The 21,608-nt window shown below is 45.6% G+C and overlaps 1 protein-coding gene across 1 annotated transcript in view; it reads left to right on the forward strand.

Moving 5' to 3' along the window:
• Positions 1–21,608, forward strand: part of spag16 (sperm associated antigen 16) — a 1,547,331-nt gene that overhangs the window by 784,532 nt on the left and 741,191 nt on the right. Inside the window, exon 11 of the mRNA XM_085985427.1 lies at positions 13,164–13,307. Within this exon, the coding sequence (XP_085841553.1) occupies positions 13,164–13,307 (144 nt within the window). The remainder of the gene's footprint in view (positions 1–13,163; positions 13,308–21,608) is intronic.

Genomic DNA, 21,608 nt, shown 5'->3' on the forward strand with positions numbered 1-21,608 from the left:
CTGAATGGGAGACAGCTGCCATGTGGGAGAGAGAAAAAAAAAGGAAAGGGGGGGGAGGGAAAAACCAAAACAAAGGTGTGGATAAAACATATAAGTAAAAATGTAATAGGGGCCGAGGTTATGATCTGAAATTGTTGAACTCGATATTGAGTCCGGAAGGCTGTAAAGTGCCTAATCGGAAGATGAGGTGCTGTTCCTCGAGTTTACGTTGAGCTTCCGTGGAACAATGCAAGAGGCCAAGCACGGTGAGGTCCGAGTGGGAATGGAGCGGTGAATTAAAATGACAGGCGACCGGAAGCTCGGGGTCCCCCTTACGGACTGAACGGAGATGTTCCGCAAAGCGGTCACCCAATCTGCGTTTGGCCTCCCCAATGTAGAGGAGACCGCATCGTGAGCAGCGAATACAGTATACTAGATTGCAAGAAGTACAAGTAAATCACTGTTTCACCTGGAAGTGGTGTTTGGGGCTCTGGACAGTGGGAAGGGGGGAGGTATAAGGGCAGGTGTTACATCTCCTGCGCTTGCACGGGAAGGTGCCAGGCAAAGGGGAAGGGGTGCTGGGGGTGATAGAGGAGTGGACTAGGGTGTCTCGGAGGGAGCGGTCCCTACGGAATGCTGAAAGGGGAGGGGAGGGGAAGATGTGTTTGGTGGTGGGATCAATTTGGAGGTAGTGGAAATGGCGGAGGATGATCCGTTGAATGTGGAGGCTGGTGGGGTGAAAGTTGAGGACAAGGGGAACCCTATCGTGGTTCCGGGAGGGAGGGGCAGGGGTGAGGGCAGAAGTGCGGGAGATAGAACGGACACGGTCGAGGGCCGTGTCAACCACGGTCGAGGGGAATCCTCGGTTGAGGAAAAAGGAAGACATGTCGGAAGCACCCATTGAGGCTCACGGTGATTACGTCTGTGACAAGTGTCTGCTGCTACAGGAACTCCAGCTCCGTGTTGATGAGCTGGAGTCTGAGCTTCAGACACTGCGACACATCAGGGAGGGGGAGAAGTACCTGGACTCTGTGTATCAGGAGGTGGTCACACCTATGAAGTTAATTAATTCAGATGTAGCCCATGGTCAGGGACAGGATGGTGTGACTACGAGTGAGGCAGGTACGGGGATCCAGGAGGTAGAGCTGGAGGAGCCACAGCCCTTGCTCTTGTCCAACAGGTTCGAGGTTCTTACTCCCTGTGGGGACAGGAGCAGGGAGTGCAGGGAGGATGAGCAACCTGGCCACAGCACCGTGGAATGGGGGGCCATTCAAGAGGGGGGAGTAAATAGAAATGTTGTAGTGGTAGGGGATAGTATTATTAGGGGGATAGATAGAGTTCTCTGCAACCGAGAACGAGAGTCCCGAAGGCTGTGTTGCCTACCCAGTGCCAGGGTTAAGGACATCTCCTCTGGGCTGGAAAGAAACTTGCAGTGGGAGGGGGTGGATCCAGTTTTCGTGGTCCATGTTTGTACAAACGACGTAGACAGGACTAGGAAGCCGCTTCTGTTAAAGGAGTATGCGCAGCTAGGGGTCAAATTAAAAAACAGAACCTCAAGGGTAATAATCTCTGGATTATTACCTGAGCCACGAGCGAATTTGGCTAGGACAAATAAAATTAGAGAGTTAAATGCGTGGCTCAAAGACTGGTGTGGGAGAAATGGGTTTTGCTTCCTGGGACACTGGCACCAGTACTGGGGCAGGAGGGAGCTGTTCCGTTGGGACGGGCTTCACTTGGCCAGTGCTGGGACTAGAGTCCTGGCGGGTCATATAACTAGGACTGTAGAGAGGGCTTTAAACTAACTAGTTGGGGGGAGGTTCCTCGAGAGCAAATAATAAAAATGACAACAGAGAAGGTCATAGACTTAGGTAGCAGAGGGGAAATTAAAAACCAGAGCGTGTCAGGAAGGGGCAGAAGGTATGGAGTAAAAGGTAAAGTAATAAAAAGGGCAAAAGCAGGAACTAAGTGTCACAAAACATGTTTGAAAGTTCTCTATCTGAATGCACGTAGCATTCGTAACAAAATAGACGAGTTAATGGCACAAATAACTACATATGGGTATGATCTTGTGGCCATTACAGAAACATGGCTGCAGGGTGACAATGCCTGGGAATTAAACATACCAGGTTATTTAACGAGCAGGAAGGACAGGCAGGAAGGAAGGGGAGGTGGGGTGGCTATGTTAATAAAGGAAGGAATCACTGTAATACAGAGAAATGATATTGGGTCAAAAGATCAGGATAATGAAACAGTTTGGGTGGAGATAAGGAATAATAAGGGGAAAAAAACACTAGTGGGCGTAGTCTATAGGCCTCCGAATAGTTGCAACTCTGTTGGACAGATTATCAATCAGGAAATAGTTGAGGCTTGTAATAAGGGAACATCTATAATTATGGGGGATTTTAATTATCATATTAATTGGTCAAGTCAAATTGGGCAGGGCTGCCTTGAGTTCATTGAATGTATTAGGGATGGGTTTCTTGAGCAGTGTGTAACTGAACCGACCAGGGGGCAAGCAACCTTAGATCTGGTCCTGTGTAACGAGACAGGATTAATTAAAAATGTCCTAGTAAAGGATCCCCTTGGAAGGAGTGACCATAACATGGTTGAATTCCATATTCAATTAGAGGGTGAGAAGATTGGATCTCAAACAAGCGTGCTAAGCTTGAATAAAGGAGACTATGAAGGTATGAGAGCGGAATTGAGTAGAGTAGATTGGGAAAATAGATTAAAGGGTAAGACGATACATGATCAGTGGTGTACATTTAAGGAGTTATTTTACAACTTCCAAAAAAAATACATTCCACTGAGAAGAAAAGGGTGTAAAAGAAAAGACAGCCATCCGTGGCTAAGTAAAGAAATTAAGGATAGTATTCGACTGAAAACAAGGGCATATAAGGTAGCCAAATCTAGCGGGAGGATAGAGGATTGGGAAAACTTTAAAAGACAGCAAAAAATAACAAAGAGATTGATTAAGAAAGGGAAGATAGATTATGAAAGTAAATGAGCAAAAAATATAAAAACAGATAGTAAGAGTTTTTATAGTTATATAAAAAGAAAAAGGGTGGCTAAAGTAAATGTTGGTCCCTTAGAGGATGAGACCGGGAAATTAATGGTGGGAAATATGGAGATGGCAAAAACACTGAATGAATATTTTGTATCAGTCTTTACAGTAGAGGACACTAAGAATATCCCAACACTGGACAAACAGGGGGCTAAAGGGGGGGAGGAGCTTATCACAATCAAAATCACTAAGGAAGTGGTACTCGGTAAAATAATGGGACTCAAGGTGGATAAATCACCTGGGCCTGATGGCTTACATCCTAGGGTCTTGAGGGAAGTGGCGGTAGGGATTGTGGATGCATTAGTAATAATTTTCCAAAACTCCCTGGACTCAGCAAAGGTCCCGGCAGACTGGAAAACTGCTAATGTAACACCCTTATTTAAAAAGGCCAGTAGACAGAAGGCTGGAAACTATAGACCGGTTAGCCTAACATCTGTGGTAGGTAAAATTTTGGAGTCCATTATTAAGGAGACAGTAACAGGACATTTGAATAATCATAATTTAATAGGACAAAGTCAGCATGGTTTTATGAAGGGGAAGTCATGTTTGACAATTTTGCTGGAGTTCTTTGAGGAAGTAACATATAGGGTGGATAAAGGGGAACCAGTGGACGTAGTGTATTTAGACTTCCAAAAGGCATTTGACAAGGTGCCACACAAAAGATTATTGCTTAAGATAAAAAATCACGGGATTGGGGGTAATATCCTGGCATGGATAGAGGATTGGCTATCTAACAGAAGGCAGAGAGTTGGGATAAATGGTTCATTCTCAGACTGGCAATCAGTAACTAGTGGTGTTCCGCAGGGGTCAGTGCTGGGTCCCCAACTCTTTACAATCTATATTAACGATTTGGAGGAGGGGACCGAGTGTAACATATCAAAGTTTGCAGATGATACTAAGATGGGAGGGAAAGTAGTGAGCGAGGAGGATATAAAAAACCTGCAAGGGGACAGAGACAGGCTAAGTAAGTGGGCAGAGATTTGGCAGATGGAATACAATACTGGAAAGTGTGAGGTTATGCACTTTGGCAGGAAAAATTGTAGAGCAAGTTATTATCTTAATGGCAAGAAACTTAAAGTACTGAAGTACAAAGGGATCTGGGGGTCCTGGTGCACGAAACTCAAAAGGTTAGTATGCAGGTGCAGCAAGTGATTAAGAAGGCCAATGGAATGTTGGCTTTCATTGCTAGGGGGATAGAATATAAAAATAGGGAGGTATTGCTTCAGTTGTACAAGGTATTGGTGAGACCACACCTGGAATACTGCATACAGTTTTGGTGTCCATACTTAAGAAAAGACATACTTGCTCTCGAGTCAGTACAAAGAAGGTTCACTCGGTTAATCCCGGGGATGAGGGGATGGACATATGAGGAGAGGTTGAGTAGATTGGGACTCTACTCATTGGAGTTCAGAAGAATGAGAGGCGATCTTATTGAAACATATAAGATTGTGAAGGGGTTGGATCGGGTGGATGCAGGGAGGATGTTCCCGATGATGGGTGAAACTAGAACTGGGGGGCATAGTCTTAGAATAAGGGGCTGCTCTTTCAAAATGAGATGAGGAGGAACTACTTCACTCAGAGGGTGGTAGGTCCATGGAATATGCTGCCCCAAAAAGCTGTAGAAGCTACATCATTACATAAATTTAAAACAGAAATAGACAGTTTCCTAGAAGTAAAGGGAATTAAGGGTTACGGGGAGCGGGCAGGAATTTGGACATGAGTCTAGGTTCGGATCGGACATGGCCCTGTGGGTAGCGGAGCGGGCCCAGGGGCCGTGTAGCCTGATCCTGCTCCTATTTCGTGTGTCTAATTCTGTTAGATTCAGGAGATGGTTCTGTGATAGTAGATTGGCGGTTAGGATCAGATTAGCCATGATCTTATTGAATGGCGGAGCAGGCTCGAGGGGCCAATTGGCCTACTCCTGCTCCTATTTCTTATGTTCTTATGTGTGGAAGGTGGCATCGTCGGAGCAGATGCGGCGGAGACGGAGAAACTGGGAGAATGGAATAGAATCCTTACAGGAGGCGGGGTGGGAGGAAGTGTAGTCCAGGTAGCTGTGGGAGTCAGTGGGCTTGTAGTGAATATTGGTCAATAACCTATCCCCAGAGATGGAGACGAGAAGTCAAGAAACGGAAGGGAAGAGTCAGAGATGGACCATGTGAAGGTGAGGGAAGGGTGGAAATTGGAGGCAAAGTGAATGAAATTGTCTAGTTCAGGGCGAGAGCAGGAAACAGCACCGATACAGTCATCAATGTATCGGAAAAAGAGGTGAGGGAGGGGACCTGAGTAGGACTGGAACAAAGAGTGTTCCACATATCCCACGAAAAGGCAGGCATAGCTAGGACCCATGCGGGTACCCATAGCAACACCTTTGATTTGGCGGAAATGAGTGGAGTTAAAGGAGAAGTTGTTCAATGTGAGAACAAGTTCAGCCAGGCGGAGGAGGGTAGTGGTGGATGGGGACTGGTTGGGCCACTGTTCAAGGAAGAAGCGGAGCGTCCTCAGGCCATCCTGGTGGGGGATGGAGGTGTAGAGTGATTGTACGTCCATGGTGAAAAGGAAGCGGTTGGGGCCAGGAAACTGGAAACTGTTAAAGTGGCGGATGTCGGTGGGAAGAGACTGGACAAGGGGAGAAAAGATAGAGTCGAGATAGGAAGAGATAAGTTCCATAGGGCAAGAACAGGCTGAAACGATGGGTCTACCAGGGCAGTCCTGTTTGTGGATCTTGGGAAGGAGGTAGAAGCGGGCTGTGCGGGGTTGGGGAACTATGAGGTTGGTGGCCGCGAGGGGAAGATCTCCAGAGGAGATGAGGTCAGTGACGGTCTTGGAAACGATGGTTTGATGTTCGGTAGTGGGGTCATGGTCCAGGTGGAGGTAGGAGGAGTTGTCGGAGAGTTGGCGTTCAGCTTCCGCTAGGTAGAGGTCAGTTCGCCAAACAACAACAGCACCACAAAGGGTGGTGGAATCAGATTCAATCTGAACTTTCAAAAGGCAATTGGACATGTATTTGAAGAAGACTGATTTGCAGGGTTATGGGGAAAAAGCTGGGGTGTGGGACTAAACTGGACAGCTCTTTCAAAGAGCCGACACAGGCACGACAGCCGAATAGCCTCCTTCTGTGCTGTAAGATTGTATGATTCTGTGAGATCCATCTAATTATACTGTAAATATGTAGTGCTCCTTAACATTTTCTGTAAATTATATGTCTGTAAATTGCACATTTACGTGTCAAAATTATTTTCCTTTAAATTGTCCATGTCTGCCTTCAAATATGTGTACTTTTCCTTTGCCTGTGGCAACATACAATGATAATTCCCCATAACTGATTACACAAGTCTAGGAAGCTGTCAGTGGAGTCTTTAGTGCCATTGACCATTATTCTGCACAGAAAAGGAAGTACAAAGCAACTTCATATATTATATAAAATAATACGGTTTTGGAATAAATTACCGACATGTACTGGTCTCATTTTATTTGTGCTCTATACTCATAAATAACGACATCATTCATGTAAATACTGGCTCCAAATTAGATTGATGCTATCTACATTTCTGTGATTCACCCAAATAGTTTATTATTGTATATAACGCTGCATGTAGAATTTCCCATTAATCACTGGAATGCGTCTCAATGAACTTGCTGTAATAACGTCACAAACCACTAATACTGTTGTGTGAATGTTATTGAACGTTAATGGCACTACCAACTGCAAACAGCACTAAAACTGACTAAGAATGGAACACTATATTGTGAACAGTAATAGATACCATGAGTAAGTTCAAGGTCAGAACCTAATCTTTTGGTTCAGGTGGAGGTAATGAATGGTTCAGATTTCACTCTCATGGTTTATTATAAGGTTAGTTAACAGGCAAACAGACACAACCAGCTATGCTGTTCTCTGTATACACATGTATAAAGTGGTGAATTTTCCAGTAATCCACTGTTTAATTATAAAAAACACAGCTTGGTAATGTTACAAATCTAATACTTCAGGCTCTACTTCATAAAATCAATACAACTTCAGTTCCTGCCTCCTCAAAAAGCAATGGGATCAAAGCATAGTGCTGAAATAGTAAGATTTGTAAAACAATCATCCTTTTATTTCAGGGTAACTTTTACAGGACAGTATTAATCTTGGCATTTAGATGAAACCCCTCTACGTCATAGTTTTCCAATATGTGGGGATGGTCAGCTTTAGGGCTCTTTAATAAAGTTATTTTCATGTAAGGCTATATATGAACATTGCAATTTCCAATCAGCACCATCACGACTTCTGTCTGTTGCGGAGTTAGGTCATCCAATCAAAGCTTGGCCCTATAATCAAAGTTTAGCCTTTTACCTAGCAGGAGTGGAGCACCTATAACACATTAAGAAAATAGGAATCCGAAAATTGCAAGCTGATGATGCAGAAAACATGAAGGGAGTGTTTTATTGACTTGAAAGTGGTCTTTTACAGTTCAGGTGATATTGCAGATGAGAATGGTGACTTTGACTAAAGCATTCCCAAACCACACACAATTATTTCAACATAGTGGGATCATAGGAAGAAGGAAAGGAATGTAGGAAGAAGGAAAAGCATGCAGAATAATAAATATGTAGCTTAGAAGGAACAAGAGGGGGGAGATTCAGAAGAATATTAACTGTCAATGTAATAACATGAAAGGTTGGGGACCAGATGTCAGAGAGCAATCACCCATCAGATGACAAACCTTTTCTTTTATCCTATTAATAAGTGTGCAAGATGCTCGAAGGCTCTTTCCAGAGCAATGTTCAAGTGTTGGATAGATTTGGGCTTTCCTGAGAGCTACAGGTTGTTGAAGGTAAAAGAAAGAGGAAACTGAGCTTCTGGGAGATAGTTTTAACAATGGAGATATGGGATCTTCTGAGGAGTTAGTGAGCCCAAGAATATTGGTAGGTGAAGCAGGACTAAGTGTGGAACCATTGAAGGTAATACACAGTTTTTCTGTCCATGAACCAACCTGGACCTTCCAATTTGGCTGCCAATGCACTTCCTGAGGAGATTGGCACGGGAGATTGCGGCTTGAAATAAGTCTCCTGTCCTTCATATTATGCCCAAAAAATGGGCAAAACAATTTGGAATTTCTCCCCCACAGTCTCTTCTTTCACTGTCCTAATTCAATTAACAGTTTTTTTGATATTCCTGCAAGTCTGGTTATGTCAATTTTTTAAATCTGTCATAATGTATTGTATATACCACTCTATAAGCAACCAGAAGTGATTTATATAATATAAATTCACATATAAATGTTTACAAAGTGAAAGAAATTCAACTAAATTTAAATGTAACAATTCAAAATCTCAATTTTCTCTCTCCAATTTGAGCCCTTAAGGAAAGGAAAGGACTGCATTTAAATCTGATAATGACCAGATAATCTTTTTTAAATGGTGATGTTGGTTGAGTGATAAATATTGGCCAGTACGCCCCTGATCTTTGAAATAGTTCCCATGGGATCGTTTAAGTCCACCTGAAAACAATGGAAAGGAAAATCTGACTTTTTTTATAACGGGGCAGTCAATCAGCAACACTAGTTTTACAGCCAGACAGCCAAGTTGAAAATCTACCCCACTGTCAATGATCTCACACTGCTAGATATGAGCATGGCTGCCTATTATCTTACACTGACACAAATGGCTATGCATGGAGGTTTAGGTGGCAGCCATGTTTGCCTAAATAGTTTCACAGAAGAGTATTGTTGTACCCAAGTTTAACCTGTAACTTGGAAGTAAGGTACAAAATGTCTCATCTGAAAGGTAGCACTCCCTCAGTACTGCACTAGTGTGTCGGTCTAGATTTTCTGCTCGAGTCTCTTGGAGTGGGACTTGAACCCACAACCTTCTGAGTCAGAGCTAAGAGTGCTATCACTGAGCAACAGCTGACACCACACACGTCTAAACAAAATTACTCACTTGCTGATATTTCTTTCTACTATGCAATACCTACAATGTTGTGCAGCCTTTGCTTCTCTTAGCACCATCTCATCACATGCAATGTATAAGGGCTGGCAAATTATGATAACAAGATGACTTTGCATTATCGGATGAGGTCAGCCTCTTGGGCACAGAAGAGCCCAGTGCCACTCTGCTAGGACATTAATATTGAACCAATATTTGTAAGGTGTCAGCCGTGGCTCAGTGAGTAGCACTCTCGCCTCTACGTCAGAAGGTTGTGAGTTCAATGACCAATGCAGACACTCGATCACATAATCCAGGCTGACACTTCAGTGCAGTGCTGAAGGACTGCTGCATTGTCGGAGGTTCTGCCTTTCAGGCGAGACGTTAAACCGTCTGCCCTCTCTAGTGGACGTAATAGACACCGGGGTACAATTCAAAGAAGACCAGGGGAGTTTTTGCGGTGTCCTGGCCAATATTTATCCCTCAACCAATATCACTAAAACAAATTATTTGGTCATTATCACATTGCTGTTTGTGGGACCTTGCTGTGTGCAAATTGGCTGCCACGTTTCAAACATTACAACAGCGAATACACCTCAAAAATACTTCATTGGATGTAAAGCTCTTTGAGACGTCTTGAGATCTTGAAATGCGATATATCAATGCAAATCTTTTGGTCGGTCGGTTTTTATAATGGGGCAACCGATCAGCAACACCAGTTTTGTACCTGGGTATAAAGCTAAAAATCTACCCCTGATTGGTTACCTTAGCACTTTCCTTCAAGTTGGTCACCTTTCTCAGCACATCCTTCTAAGTGTGGTGGTTGTAAATGCTATGCTTACCTACTGTGTGATTCCATCCAATGCCAACTGCTGAAGCCTTGATTTAGTAATGGGATCCTTCTGACCAAAAGAGGGCATTTTGTCATTCCTTTATGCCATGTACAATAATCTACAAGGTCTTTTCTGTAAAGTGGGTGTTTTAGGATCTCTTTGCTCCTTCCAGTCCCTAAATGTGTGCCCTCCACAGCTGGATTGATGCATTGAGTATTCTTTATTGTGTTTATCATAGAATCATAGAAAGGTTACAGCACAGAAGGAGGCCATTCAGCCTGTTGAGCCCGTGCGGGCTCTCTTCAAGAACACTTCAGCAAGTCCCACTCCCCCGCGCTTTCCTCGTAGCCCTGCAATTTTTTTTCCTTCAGGTACTTAGCTAATTCCCTTTTGAAAGCCACAATTAAATCTGCTTCCACCACTCTTTCAGGCAGTGCATTCCAGATCCTAACCACTCGCTGCGTAAAAAAGGTTTTCCTTATGTCGCCTTTGGTTCTTCTGCCAATCACCTTAAATCTGTGTCCTCTGGTTCTCGACCCTTCCGCCAATGGAAACAGTTTCTCTCTATCTAATCCTTCAACGATTTTTGCACATAATCCCCCAGGTCTCTCTGTTCATGCACCCCCTTTAGAATTGTACCATTTAGTTTATATTGCCTCTCCTCGTTCTTTCTACCAAAATGTATCACTTTGCACATTTCTGCGTTAAATTTCATCTGCCATGTGTCCGCCCATTTCACCAGCCTGTCTTTGTCCTCTTGAAGTCTATCACTCTCTTCCTCACTGTTCACTATACTTCCAAGTTTTGTATCATCTGCAAATTTTGAAATTGTGCCCTGTACACCCAAGTCCAAGTCATTAATATATATCAGTAAAAGCAGTGATCCTAGTACCGACCCCTTGGTACACCACTGTGTACCTTCCTCCAGTCCGATAAACAACCATTCACCACTTCTCTCTGTTTCCTGTCACTTAGCCAATTTCATATCCATGCTGCCACTATCCCTTTTATTCCATGGGCTTCAACCTTGCTGGCAAACCTATTATGTGGCACTTTATCAAACACTTTTGGAAGTCCATGTGCACCACATCAACTGCGTTGCCCTCAGCAACCCTCTCTGTTACCTCATCAAAAAACTCAAGCAAATTAGTTAAACACGATTTGCCTTTAACAAATCTGTGCTGGCTATCCTTAATTCATTCACAGTTGTCCAAGTGACTGTTAATTTTGTCCCGAATTATTGTTTCTAAAAGCTTCCCCAATACAGAGGTTAAATGGCTGGTCTGTAGTTGCTGGGTTTTATCCTTACACCCTTTTTTGAACAAGGGTGTAACATTTGCAATTCTCCAGTCCTCTGGCACCACCTCCATTTCCAAGGAGGATTGGAAGATTATGGCCAGTACCTCCGCAATTTCCACCTTTTCTTCCCTCAGCATCCTAGGATGCATCCCATCCAGTCCTGATGACTTATCTACTTGAAGTGCAGCCAGCCTTTCTAGTACCTCCTCTTTATCAATTTTTATCCCATCCAGTATCTCAACTACTCCTCTTTCACTATGACTTTGGCAGCATCTTCTTCCTTGGTAAAGACAAATGCAAAGTACTCATTTAGTACCTCAGCCATGCCCTCTGCCTCCATGCGTAGATCTACATTTTGGTCCCTAATCGGCCGCACCCCTCCTCTTACTACTCGTTTACTATTTATATGCCTATAGAAGACTTTTGGCTTCCCTTTTTATGTTAGCTGCCAATCTATTCTCATATACTCTCTCTTTGCCCCTCTTATTTCCTTTTTCACTTCCCATCTGAACTTTCTGTATTTAGCCTGGTTCTCACTTATATTCTCAACCTGACACACTTATATTCTCAACCTGACATCTGCCATACGTGCCCTTTTTCTACTCTCAGGCCTAGAAATTGAGTGGGCTTTGCGCCCATTTTGCGGCACTAGAGGTCATTGCGCTGGACTTACAGCCGGTTCAGAAATTCCCTGGGGCCCTACCATCGGCGGTAGACCGGTTGCGCTGCGCCGGCACCGATGACGTCATCGGTGTGCGCAGCGTCCCGGTTGCCGTGGTGACGGGCCCCAGCGCCGAAATTGAGTTGCGGCCGCCTCGCCCGTGGCAGCCGCAACTAAGACTCTGGCAACCGAGTCTTACAGGAGTTTGCGCCGGCGCATTAAGGTCGCGCGGCTGCCGGCCGCTTTCCCGCCGGCCGCCTGCCCGCACCTCCCTCCCCGGACTCCTCCACCCCCCCCCGCGGAACAGATGCTTCTGGGCTGCGAGCCCGGCACTTCCCCGAGGTGCCGGGCTCATTTTTGTGAAGATTTTACCGGCCAGCGGGCGGGTGCAGGCAGCTCCTCCTTAACTGAAGGAGGAGGCCTGCACTTCCCGAGCCTGCCGCACCGCGCTAATGAAAACAAATCCAGCTTCTCCAACTTGTCCATGTAGCTAAGATCTCCCATCCCCGGAACCATTCTGGTAAATCTCCTCTGCACCCTCTTAAGGGCCTTCACATCCTTCCTAAAGTGTGGTGACCAGAACTGGATGCAATACTCCAGTTGTGGCCTAACCAGCACTTTATAAAGATGCAGCATAACTTCTCTGCTTTGTGCTGACATCACTTACCTCGCTCCCTGATGCTCACGCTCCCCCTGGGCTCTGGGCTCTCAGGCCTACCTTTATCTGCGGCCGCTCCTGTCGCTCTCCCGCAGGTCTGCTCTCGTGTCTATTAACTTAGAGACCTTGGGTTCTGTCGCTCCACTCCTCCTTTTCAGTCAGATGTCTCATCTGCCTTCCTCCTCTCCCTCGATTCCTGCGCTCACCAAATTCCTCCACTCTGCTTGCAATTCACTCCGTTTGCGTTTTCCCAGCTCTGTCTCCAAGCTCTGTGCTCAAGCTCTCAAATGCTCAAACTTATATGCCATTTAAAAGGCGGGGGGGAATTTAAAGGATTAAATCGGCAGTGATATTACAGGCATATTCTGTTCAGTTTAGCATTAATTATTAGCGTACAATTTCCACAAAGTGTACTGTGTGCTCCTGCTAAATAACAAAAAACAACTTCCATTCAGTGCATAGTGAGTGCATCATTATCGTAAAAGTAAATGAATCCCCTATAGTGTGCTATCATAATAGCATGATGGTTTTGGCAAATTGCTTTAATTGTCACCTTTTTATATTCTCAAAGTGCGCATTAAACTAGATTATTTATAGGATTAGGCTACAATGTAGTTTATGGATGACGTGCTTTTGTCAACTGTATTCCTCATGGTATTCAAGAAGATATTTTGATATGTTTATACAGTAAACAATATGTTTGAAAATCCCATTGCATTACGTTGAAACCATGCTTTTCATCGCCTTCTTTTCTAGCCTAGCTCTTCACCCACGGAAACAAATCCTGGTGACTGGAAGTGATGAGCGCCTCTGGAAGATGTGGTCCATTCCCAATGGTGACATTATCATGACAGGTGAAGGTCACGGTGATTGGCTTTCTGGCTGCTGTTTCCATCCCAGGTTAGTGTAAACCTTGTATTGCGTCAGCACGAATCCCTGCGGAGAGTAACTTTACGTACTTTTGTTTGCACTAGTCTGTTCATTTCCAAGCTGAACTGAGGACACAGTGCTTCATGTTTGCTTTTGTTTCCCTTCCATATTGTGTAATGCATTTATAAATGATCTTGGTAGTTTTCCTTGACAGCCTTGTGATAGTGACTGGAACATTGCTGATAGTACAGTGTGAGTCTCCGAGTTTGCAAGGGTGTGCTGCCAAAATGGCCAAATATTTACAGCCCATTTATCAGTCTTCAACCAATATTAAATGAACATATTCATTTGGTTTTCATAAACCATAGAATAATGTTAGATTTTGAATGAAATATGATACATTTCTGATTTTCCAACCTGAAGTTATCCACACAATTCTGTTTACTTTGTCCCAGTCATACAAGCACCCCAATTCATAATGTTAGGAAATCTCAACTCTGCATTGTCTTCATTTATTGTCTCCCTGGGAGCAGGGATAGGTGGTCCCTTGGATTCAGATACTCCCCGAACACATCTGGGTCCTGAGTTATTGTAAATGTTTTATCTTTCATCATTCAATCTCTTCAAGTTTAAGGTAACCCATTTCAGCCTATGGGGCCTGTTGTGTCCGTGTATAATAAGACACAGACTGCAGGAGAACGGTAACAACAGGTGTTTACTCAACGTGGCTCACAGTGGAACTGACTGTACAAATTACTACTCAGTGCTACATACAGGTGTGGTCACTGCCGGTACTACAGTATACATGAGCTGTAAAAAGTAGTTCCCCCCTTAAAGGTACATACATTACAATTCCTCCCCTTTTAGATTAACAGTACCATAACGCTCATTTAACAATTAAATATCAAACTAATTACAATTAACACTTTTAACATGCAACATTAGCTGAAAATAGTCTATTTATATATTCAGTCTTTGGGGAGGCTTCCTGATCCTTTCTGGATAGCGCCTTTCCCGAGTGTCTTGCTCTTGGTGCGGAGGCGATTCTGGCCCCCTGTCGTCGGTTGGTTCATCAGCTTCCGATGCTACTGTTTCTGGGGTAGATGCGACCTGTACGTTGGGTTCTTCACCAGGTGCATATGGGCGAGGCATGGGGTTGACTTGTTCCTGTGACTCTAGGATCTGGTCAGCATGGCATCTCACGATGCTCTCCCCAATGTCCACTGTGTACATTAGTGGTCCCTGCCGTGTGCATATCGATCCTGGCTGCCATTTTTCTGTTCGGTAGTCGCGGGCCAAGACTGGTTGCCCTACATTGAAGCTCCTTGTTGGCTTCTCATGCATATGCTGGAATTGCTTACTCTCAACATCTCTTCGTACGTTTGGTCTGAGCAAATCCAGGCGAGATCTTAGCCTTCGGTTAAAGAACATCATGGCTGGGGCCTGGTTGGTGACTGCATGTGTCGCATTCCGGTAGGCGAACAGGAAATTGTCCACCTTGTGCTGCAGCGGAATGTTGTCATTGTACATAGCCTTTATTGCCTTCTTGAAGGTTTGTACGAACCTCTCAGCCAATCCATTTGTGGCTGGATGATACGGGGCGGATGTGTAATGCCTTACCCCATTCTTTTTCAAGAACCTCCGGAACTCTTCGGACACAAACTGTGGTCCGTTGTCGGAGCAAATCTGTTCTGGCAAGCCATTCCTGGCAAAAATGGTCCGTAGGACTGCAATAGTTTTCTCCGTGGTGGTGGAGGACATTTTGATCACCTCAGGCCATTTCGAGTGCACATCCACGGCTATTAAAAACATTGAGTCCATGAATGGACCAGCAAAATCAATATGCACCCATTGCCATGGAGATGAGGGCCACTCCCATGGGTGTAGAGGGGCCTGTGGTGGTGCATTTTGGACTTTCTGGCATACTGAGCAGCTCTTGGTCAGGTCCTCAATTTGTTTATCGATTCACAGCCACCACACATAAGCCCTGGCTAGGCTTTTCATTTTTACCCCTCCCAGATGACCCTCATGAAGCTCATTGAGCACTCGATCCCTTAACTTGGGTGGAATTACCACTCGGGATCCACACATCAAGGTCCCCCGGCACACTGACAGCTGTTTTCTCCTTGTCGAGAATGCTGGCAACGGTGAGTCGCCATGTACTGGCCATCCCTTCACCGTCAAATCATATACCCGAGACAGTGTCGGGTCATTTCGGGTTTCCTTTTCGATACAAGCGTTAGTTACCGGTAGGTATTCAACTATAGTCGAATGGAATATTTCAACAGGATCCACTGCTGGTGCTTCCTCCGCAGTAGGCAGTGGCAGGCGTGATAGCCCATCAGCATTTCCATGCTGTTTCGTGCCCTTATATTCAATCTCATAGTGGTGCGCCCCTAGAAAAAGTGACCATCTTTGTAGTCGGATTAAAAATGGGAACAAGAGGCTGGTGATCAGTCAGCAAGGTGAATTTCTGCCCCGTGTACACCTTCAAAATAATTTTTGTGTCTCTCAAGGGTATGTGTGAGAATAGCCGCTCGTAGTCCCGTCGGTTTATGACTGTTAGGGCTGATCCTGTGTCCAATTCCATCTTTACCTGGACTCCTGCTATCTTGAGAGTGACCCAAATGGTTCGGTGATCCTCCGTTGTGATCACATTATGTAGTTTGAGACAACTCAGTTCCCTGCTTTCGGAGTCGTTATCACTCTTTTGTTCATCTGAACTATTCTCTGTCATCTTATGTACCTTCTTGTGCTTTCCTTTGGTAGGTTTCTTATTGCTGGTTTTCTTTCTCGACCTGCAGACTCGTGCTATGTGTCCTACTTTTCCACACTGTCTGCACACTTTGTCTTTGAACCAGCAATCATTCTGGTCGTGTGTTGTTCTGCCGCAGCGATAGCACTTCTCTGTTCCATATGACATTTCGTTTGTGCCATATTCTTGCGGTCTCTGTTGTATCTCTGCAGCGCCCCGTGCTGCTGCTTCATATGATACCGCAATGCTGAAAGCCTTTTTCAGCGTAAGGTCCTTTTCAGATAAAAGCCGTTTCTGGGTTCCTTCACTTTGAAGCCCACACACAAACTTGTCCGTTAAGGTATCTGCCAGTCCCGCTCCAAACTGGCAGTGTTTCGATAGTTTGCGCAGTTCTGTCAAATAATGCTGGTTCCGTTTGTGAAACTGGAATCTTTCTGCTATCAGCAGCGGTGTGGGGTTTAAATGTCCCTGTAGTATCGTTACTATGCCTTAAAACTCTTTTCCATTGGCTTCGTTCGGGTTACTAGATTTCGTAATAAACCATACGTCTTTGCACCCATTAAATTCAACAATACCGACGCTTTCTTGTCATCTGACACCTCATTTGCCTTGCAGTACACCTCTATTCGTTCGACATATGTAGTCCAATCTTCGACTTCATTGTCAAATGCGGTGATACTGCCACTCTTCGGCATTTTGGGTGTGGTTTAAAATGGCGTCTCCCAATGGCTTAAAATGGCATCTCCCATGCTTTCCTTCCTCCCCCGCTGCTGCCAACGCCGCTCCCGGCGGTTCTCGTGGCAATGGCGGCGCCCTGTAGGTTTCACGCGCTTCTCCTGCGCTGCTGCCAATGCCGCTCTTGGCGGTCCTTGTGGCAATGGCGGCGCCTCGCGGGTTTCTGCGCGTCTCTCTCTCCCTCTCTTTGACGCTGCTCGGCCCCTGAATACCGGTTGCGCCCTGTGCGCTCTGCCCTCTCTCTCCCCCGTCGACGCTGCTCGGCCCTTTGCTGTGCCGCTTGGTCGGGCTCTAGCCAGCCGCTGTCCGGGAAGGGTCTGCGCACTACCTGTTGCCAGCCCATTTCACTGGACCACCTCGACTGGAAAGCCAAGCCTGGCTCTCGACAGCCTCCCCCGCAATTCTCGAGTCTCTGCTGGATGACTGGGCAGTTGCCTGTGGTCGACGCCTGAGTCTCTGGCCTTGACCTCCAATCCACTGATCTCCAGGAACGAATCCCCGGGAGGTGATGCAGAGTTGCAGGTAGGTTCGAACTTGCCTTGTCGCCAATGTTGTGTCCGTGTATAATAAGACACAGACTGCAGGAGAATGGTAACAACAGGTGTTTACTCAACGTGGCTCACAGTGGAACTGACTGTACAGATTACTACTCAGTGCTATATACATGTGTGGTCACTGCCGGTACTACAGTATACATGAGCTGTTAAAAGTAGTTCCCCCCCTTAAAGGTATATACATTACAGGGCCCATCATAGAAACTTAGAATCAGAAGTAGGCTATTCAACTCCTCGAGCCTGTTCTGTCATTCAATTAGATCATGGCTGATCTGTATCTTAACTCCATCTTCTGCCTTGATTCCATAACCCTTAATACCCTTGCCGAACAAAAAATCAATCAATCTCAGTTTTGAAATTTTCAGTTGACCCCCAGCCTCAGCAGCTGTTTGGGGGAAGAGAGTTCCAGATGTCCACTACCCTTTGTGTGAAGAATTGCTTCCTGACATCACCCCTGAATGGCCTGGCTCTAATTTTAAGGTTATGCCCCCTTGTTCTGGACTCCCTCACCAGAGGAAATAGTTTCTCTCTATACACTCTATTAACTCCTTTAATCACCTTAAACACGTCAATTAGATCACCCCTTAATTTTCTATATTCCAGGAAATATAAGGCTAGTCTATTCAACCTGTCTTCATAATTTAACCCTTTTAGTGCCTGCCTGCTGCTGTTACCAGCGGAGCTTCAGGACTGTACTTGCATACACTGTTGACTTCTCAATGCTACCCTGCTGCTGTGTTAGGTCCTGGGCAGAAATCTGCCGCCTTCTTGGCTGATTTCCATTGCTTCTGGGTTTTACTGTGGCCTCCACCAATGCAGCTTTCTCTTCAAACTGTATTCTCCACCGAATTGCCTCTATTCCAGTACCTGGCCTGCTTCTGCAGACTCCGTCTTTGCTCCATTTTCCCTCTATGCTGAGCCGGCTTTGATCTGTTCCTGCTCGTTCTCATCCTGCTCTGGATTCTGCTCCCATGTTGCTAAATAATCTCTGCTTTGCTTCCGCCTGCTTACCATTGCGAGCCACTGACTCTGCTCTTATTCACTCATCCTTCAGAACTCCTTCACTGAACTGGTTTGGACTTTTCACTCTTCCCCGGCTACCTGGACTTCATTGCTCTTAGGTCTTGGGTTTCAATTCCACTGTTCCTTGTTCCTCTGTTGTTATCTTGGATCTGCTGGTGCACCCTGAATCCATTACACACCTCTGATGGACCCTGGATCAACCTCTGCTAGCTAACAGTCAGCTCTTCACTCCTGCTTGGTCCTCTGACTTAACTGGAAAACCTCCAGCAGTGCACCCCTTAATACTCTGGCCCTCAAAAACATCTCCTGTATCCACTCCCTCTCCACAACTGTCTCCAAACTTCAACACTGGCTTGTGAGTGCTCCAAACTGACTTAGCCCTGTCTACAAGGCAGCTCCATCCTACCATAGAAACTCAGAATTTAACTCTCGAGTCTTTCATATCATCCATGAGACCCACCTCTGTCCTTAACTCAGCTGCCCGTGTCCTAACTCGCACCATGTCCCGTTCGTCCATCACCCCTGTGCTTGCTGACCTACATTGGCTCCTGGTTAAGCAGCGCCTAGATTTCAAAATTCTCACCCTTGTTTTCAAATCCCTCCATGGCCTCGCCCCTTCCTATCTCTGTAATCTCCTTCAGCCCCACAACCCCCTCCCCCCTCCCCAAGATATCTGCACTCCTCTAATTCTGCCCTCTTGAGCATCCCTGATTATAATCGCTCAACCTTTGGTGGCCGTGCCTTCTGTTGCCTAGGCCCTAAGCTCTGGAATTCCCTGCCTAAACCTCTCCACCTTGCTACCTCTCTTTCCTCCTTTAAGATGCTCCTTAAAACCTACTTCCTTGACCAAGCTTTTGGTCACCTGCCCTAATTTATCCTTATGTGGATCCATGTCAAATTTTTCTGTCTTAAAATACTCCTGTGAAGCGTCTTGGGTCGTTTTACTACGTTAAAGGTGCTGTATAAATACAAGTTGTTGTTGTTACAAACTTAACATTCCACGTCCAACCTCCCATCCCTATCTAAAGTCCTTGAACATGTTTTCGACTCCCAAATCTGTGCCCATCTTTCCCACAACTCCTTGTTTGTATCTAGCCAAGGTCATGAATGATATCCTCAGTGATTGTGACATTGATGCATTATCCTCCCTCTTCGACCTGTTTGCAAACTTTGACATGGTCGACCATGACATCTTCCTCCAACACCTCTCCTCTGCTGTTCAGATCAGTGGAAATGCTCTCACTTGGTTCTACTCATCTAATTATAGCCAGAGCATCTGCAGCAATGGCTTCTCTTCCTTCCCCCACGCCATTACCTCTGAATTGCCCAAGAATCTATCCTTGGCACCACCTCTTCATCTACATGCTGCCCCTTGGTGATATCATCCAAAGACATGAGGTCAGCTCCACATGTACGCTGATGACACCCAGCTCTACCTCACCACCGCCTCTCACAACCCCTCTACTGCCTCTGTTGTGCTTGTCTGATGTTCAGTCTTGGATGAGCTGCAACTTCTTTCAGTTAAACATTGGGAAGACCAAAGCCATTGTCCTTGTTACAATCTCTGTACCTTTGCTACAAATTTCATCCTCCTCCCTGGCCACAGTTTCAGGCGGAAAAAAAGTATTTGCAACCTCAGTGTCATATCTGATTCCAAGTTGAGCTTCCCATTCCATATCCTCTCCATCACAAAGACTGCCTACTTCCACCTGCTTAACATTGCCTGCCCCCACTCCTACTTCAGCCTATCTGCTGCTGGAACACTCATACATGCCTTTTTCACCTCCAGACTTGAGTACTTCAATACTCTTCTGGCAGCCTCCCATCATCCACCCTCCATAATCTACATTCATCCAAAACCCTGCAGCCCATATGATATCCCACATAAACTTTCGCTCATCCATGGTATCTGCTCGCTGACCTACATTGATTCTCAGTTTGGGTTCCAGCAGGACCACTCAGCTCCAGACCTCATTACAACCTTGGTCCAAACATCGACAAAAGAGCTGAATTCCAGGGGTGAGGCAAAAGCGACTGCCATTGACATCAAGGCAGCATTTGACCAAGTGTGGCACCAAGAAGTCCTAGTAAAATTGAAGTCAATGTGAATCGAGAGAAATCTCTCCACTGGCTGGAGTCATACCTAGTACAAAGGAAGACGGTTGTGGTTGTGGGACGCCAATCATCTCAGCCCCAGGACATCACTGCAGGAGTTCCTCAGGGCAGTGTCCTAGGCCCAACCATCTTAAGCTGCTTCATCAATGACCTTCCCTCCATCATAAGATCAGAAGTGGGTATGTTTGCTGATGATTGCACAGTGTTCAGTTTCATTCGCAATTCCTCAGATAATGAAACAGTCCTTGCCCGCATTCAGCAAGATCTGGGCAACATCCAGGCTTGAGGTGATAAGTGCCAAGTAACATTCGCACCACACAAGTGCCAAGCAATGACTATCTCCAACAAAAGAACAAGTCTAATCACCTCCCCATGACATTCAATGGAATTACCATTGTTGAATCCCCCACCATTAACATCCTGGGGGATATCATTAACCAGAAACTTAACTGTGGCTACAAGAGCAGGTCAGAGGCTGGGTATTCTGCGGCGAGTGACTCACGTCCTGACTCCCCAAAGCCTTTCTACCACCTTCAAGGCACGAGTCAGGAGTATGACACTTGCCTGATTGAGTGCAGCTCCAACAACACTCAAGAAGCTCGATACCATCCAAGACAAAGCAGCACACTTGATCGGCATCCCATCCACCATCTTAAACATCTACTCCCTCCACCACTGGTGCACCCTGGCTGCAGTGTGTACCATCTAAAAGATGCACTGCAGCAACTAGTCAAGGCTTCTTCGACAGCACCTCCCAAACCCGTGACCTCTACCACCTAGAAGGACAAGGGCAGCAGGCACATGAGAACACCGCAAGTTCCCCTCCAAGTCACACATCATCCTGATTTGAAAATATCTCACCATTTCTTCATTGTCGCTGGGTCAAAATCCTGGAACTCCCTCCCTAACGTCACTGTGGAGTACCTTCACCACACAGACTGCAGCGGTTCAAGAAGGTAGCTCACCAGCAGCTTCTCAAGGGCAAATAGAGATAGGCAATAAATGCTGGCCTTGCCAGCGACATCCACATCCATGAATAAATAATAAAACAACTCCCAGTTCCTTAAATGCATCCAATTTAAAATTCTCAATCTCATGTTTAAATCTCTTCTTGGCCTCACCGCTTCCTATCTCTATTCTGCTCCAGCC

The sequence above is a fragment of the Somniosus microcephalus genome, chromosome 4 (assembly GCF_052327205.1).
Source record: "Somniosus microcephalus isolate GS21.2 chromosome 4, FLI_Smic_1.0, whole genome shotgun sequence".
NCBI classification, from domain to species: domain Eukaryota; kingdom Metazoa; phylum Chordata; class Chondrichthyes; order Squaliformes; family Somniosidae; genus Somniosus; species Somniosus microcephalus.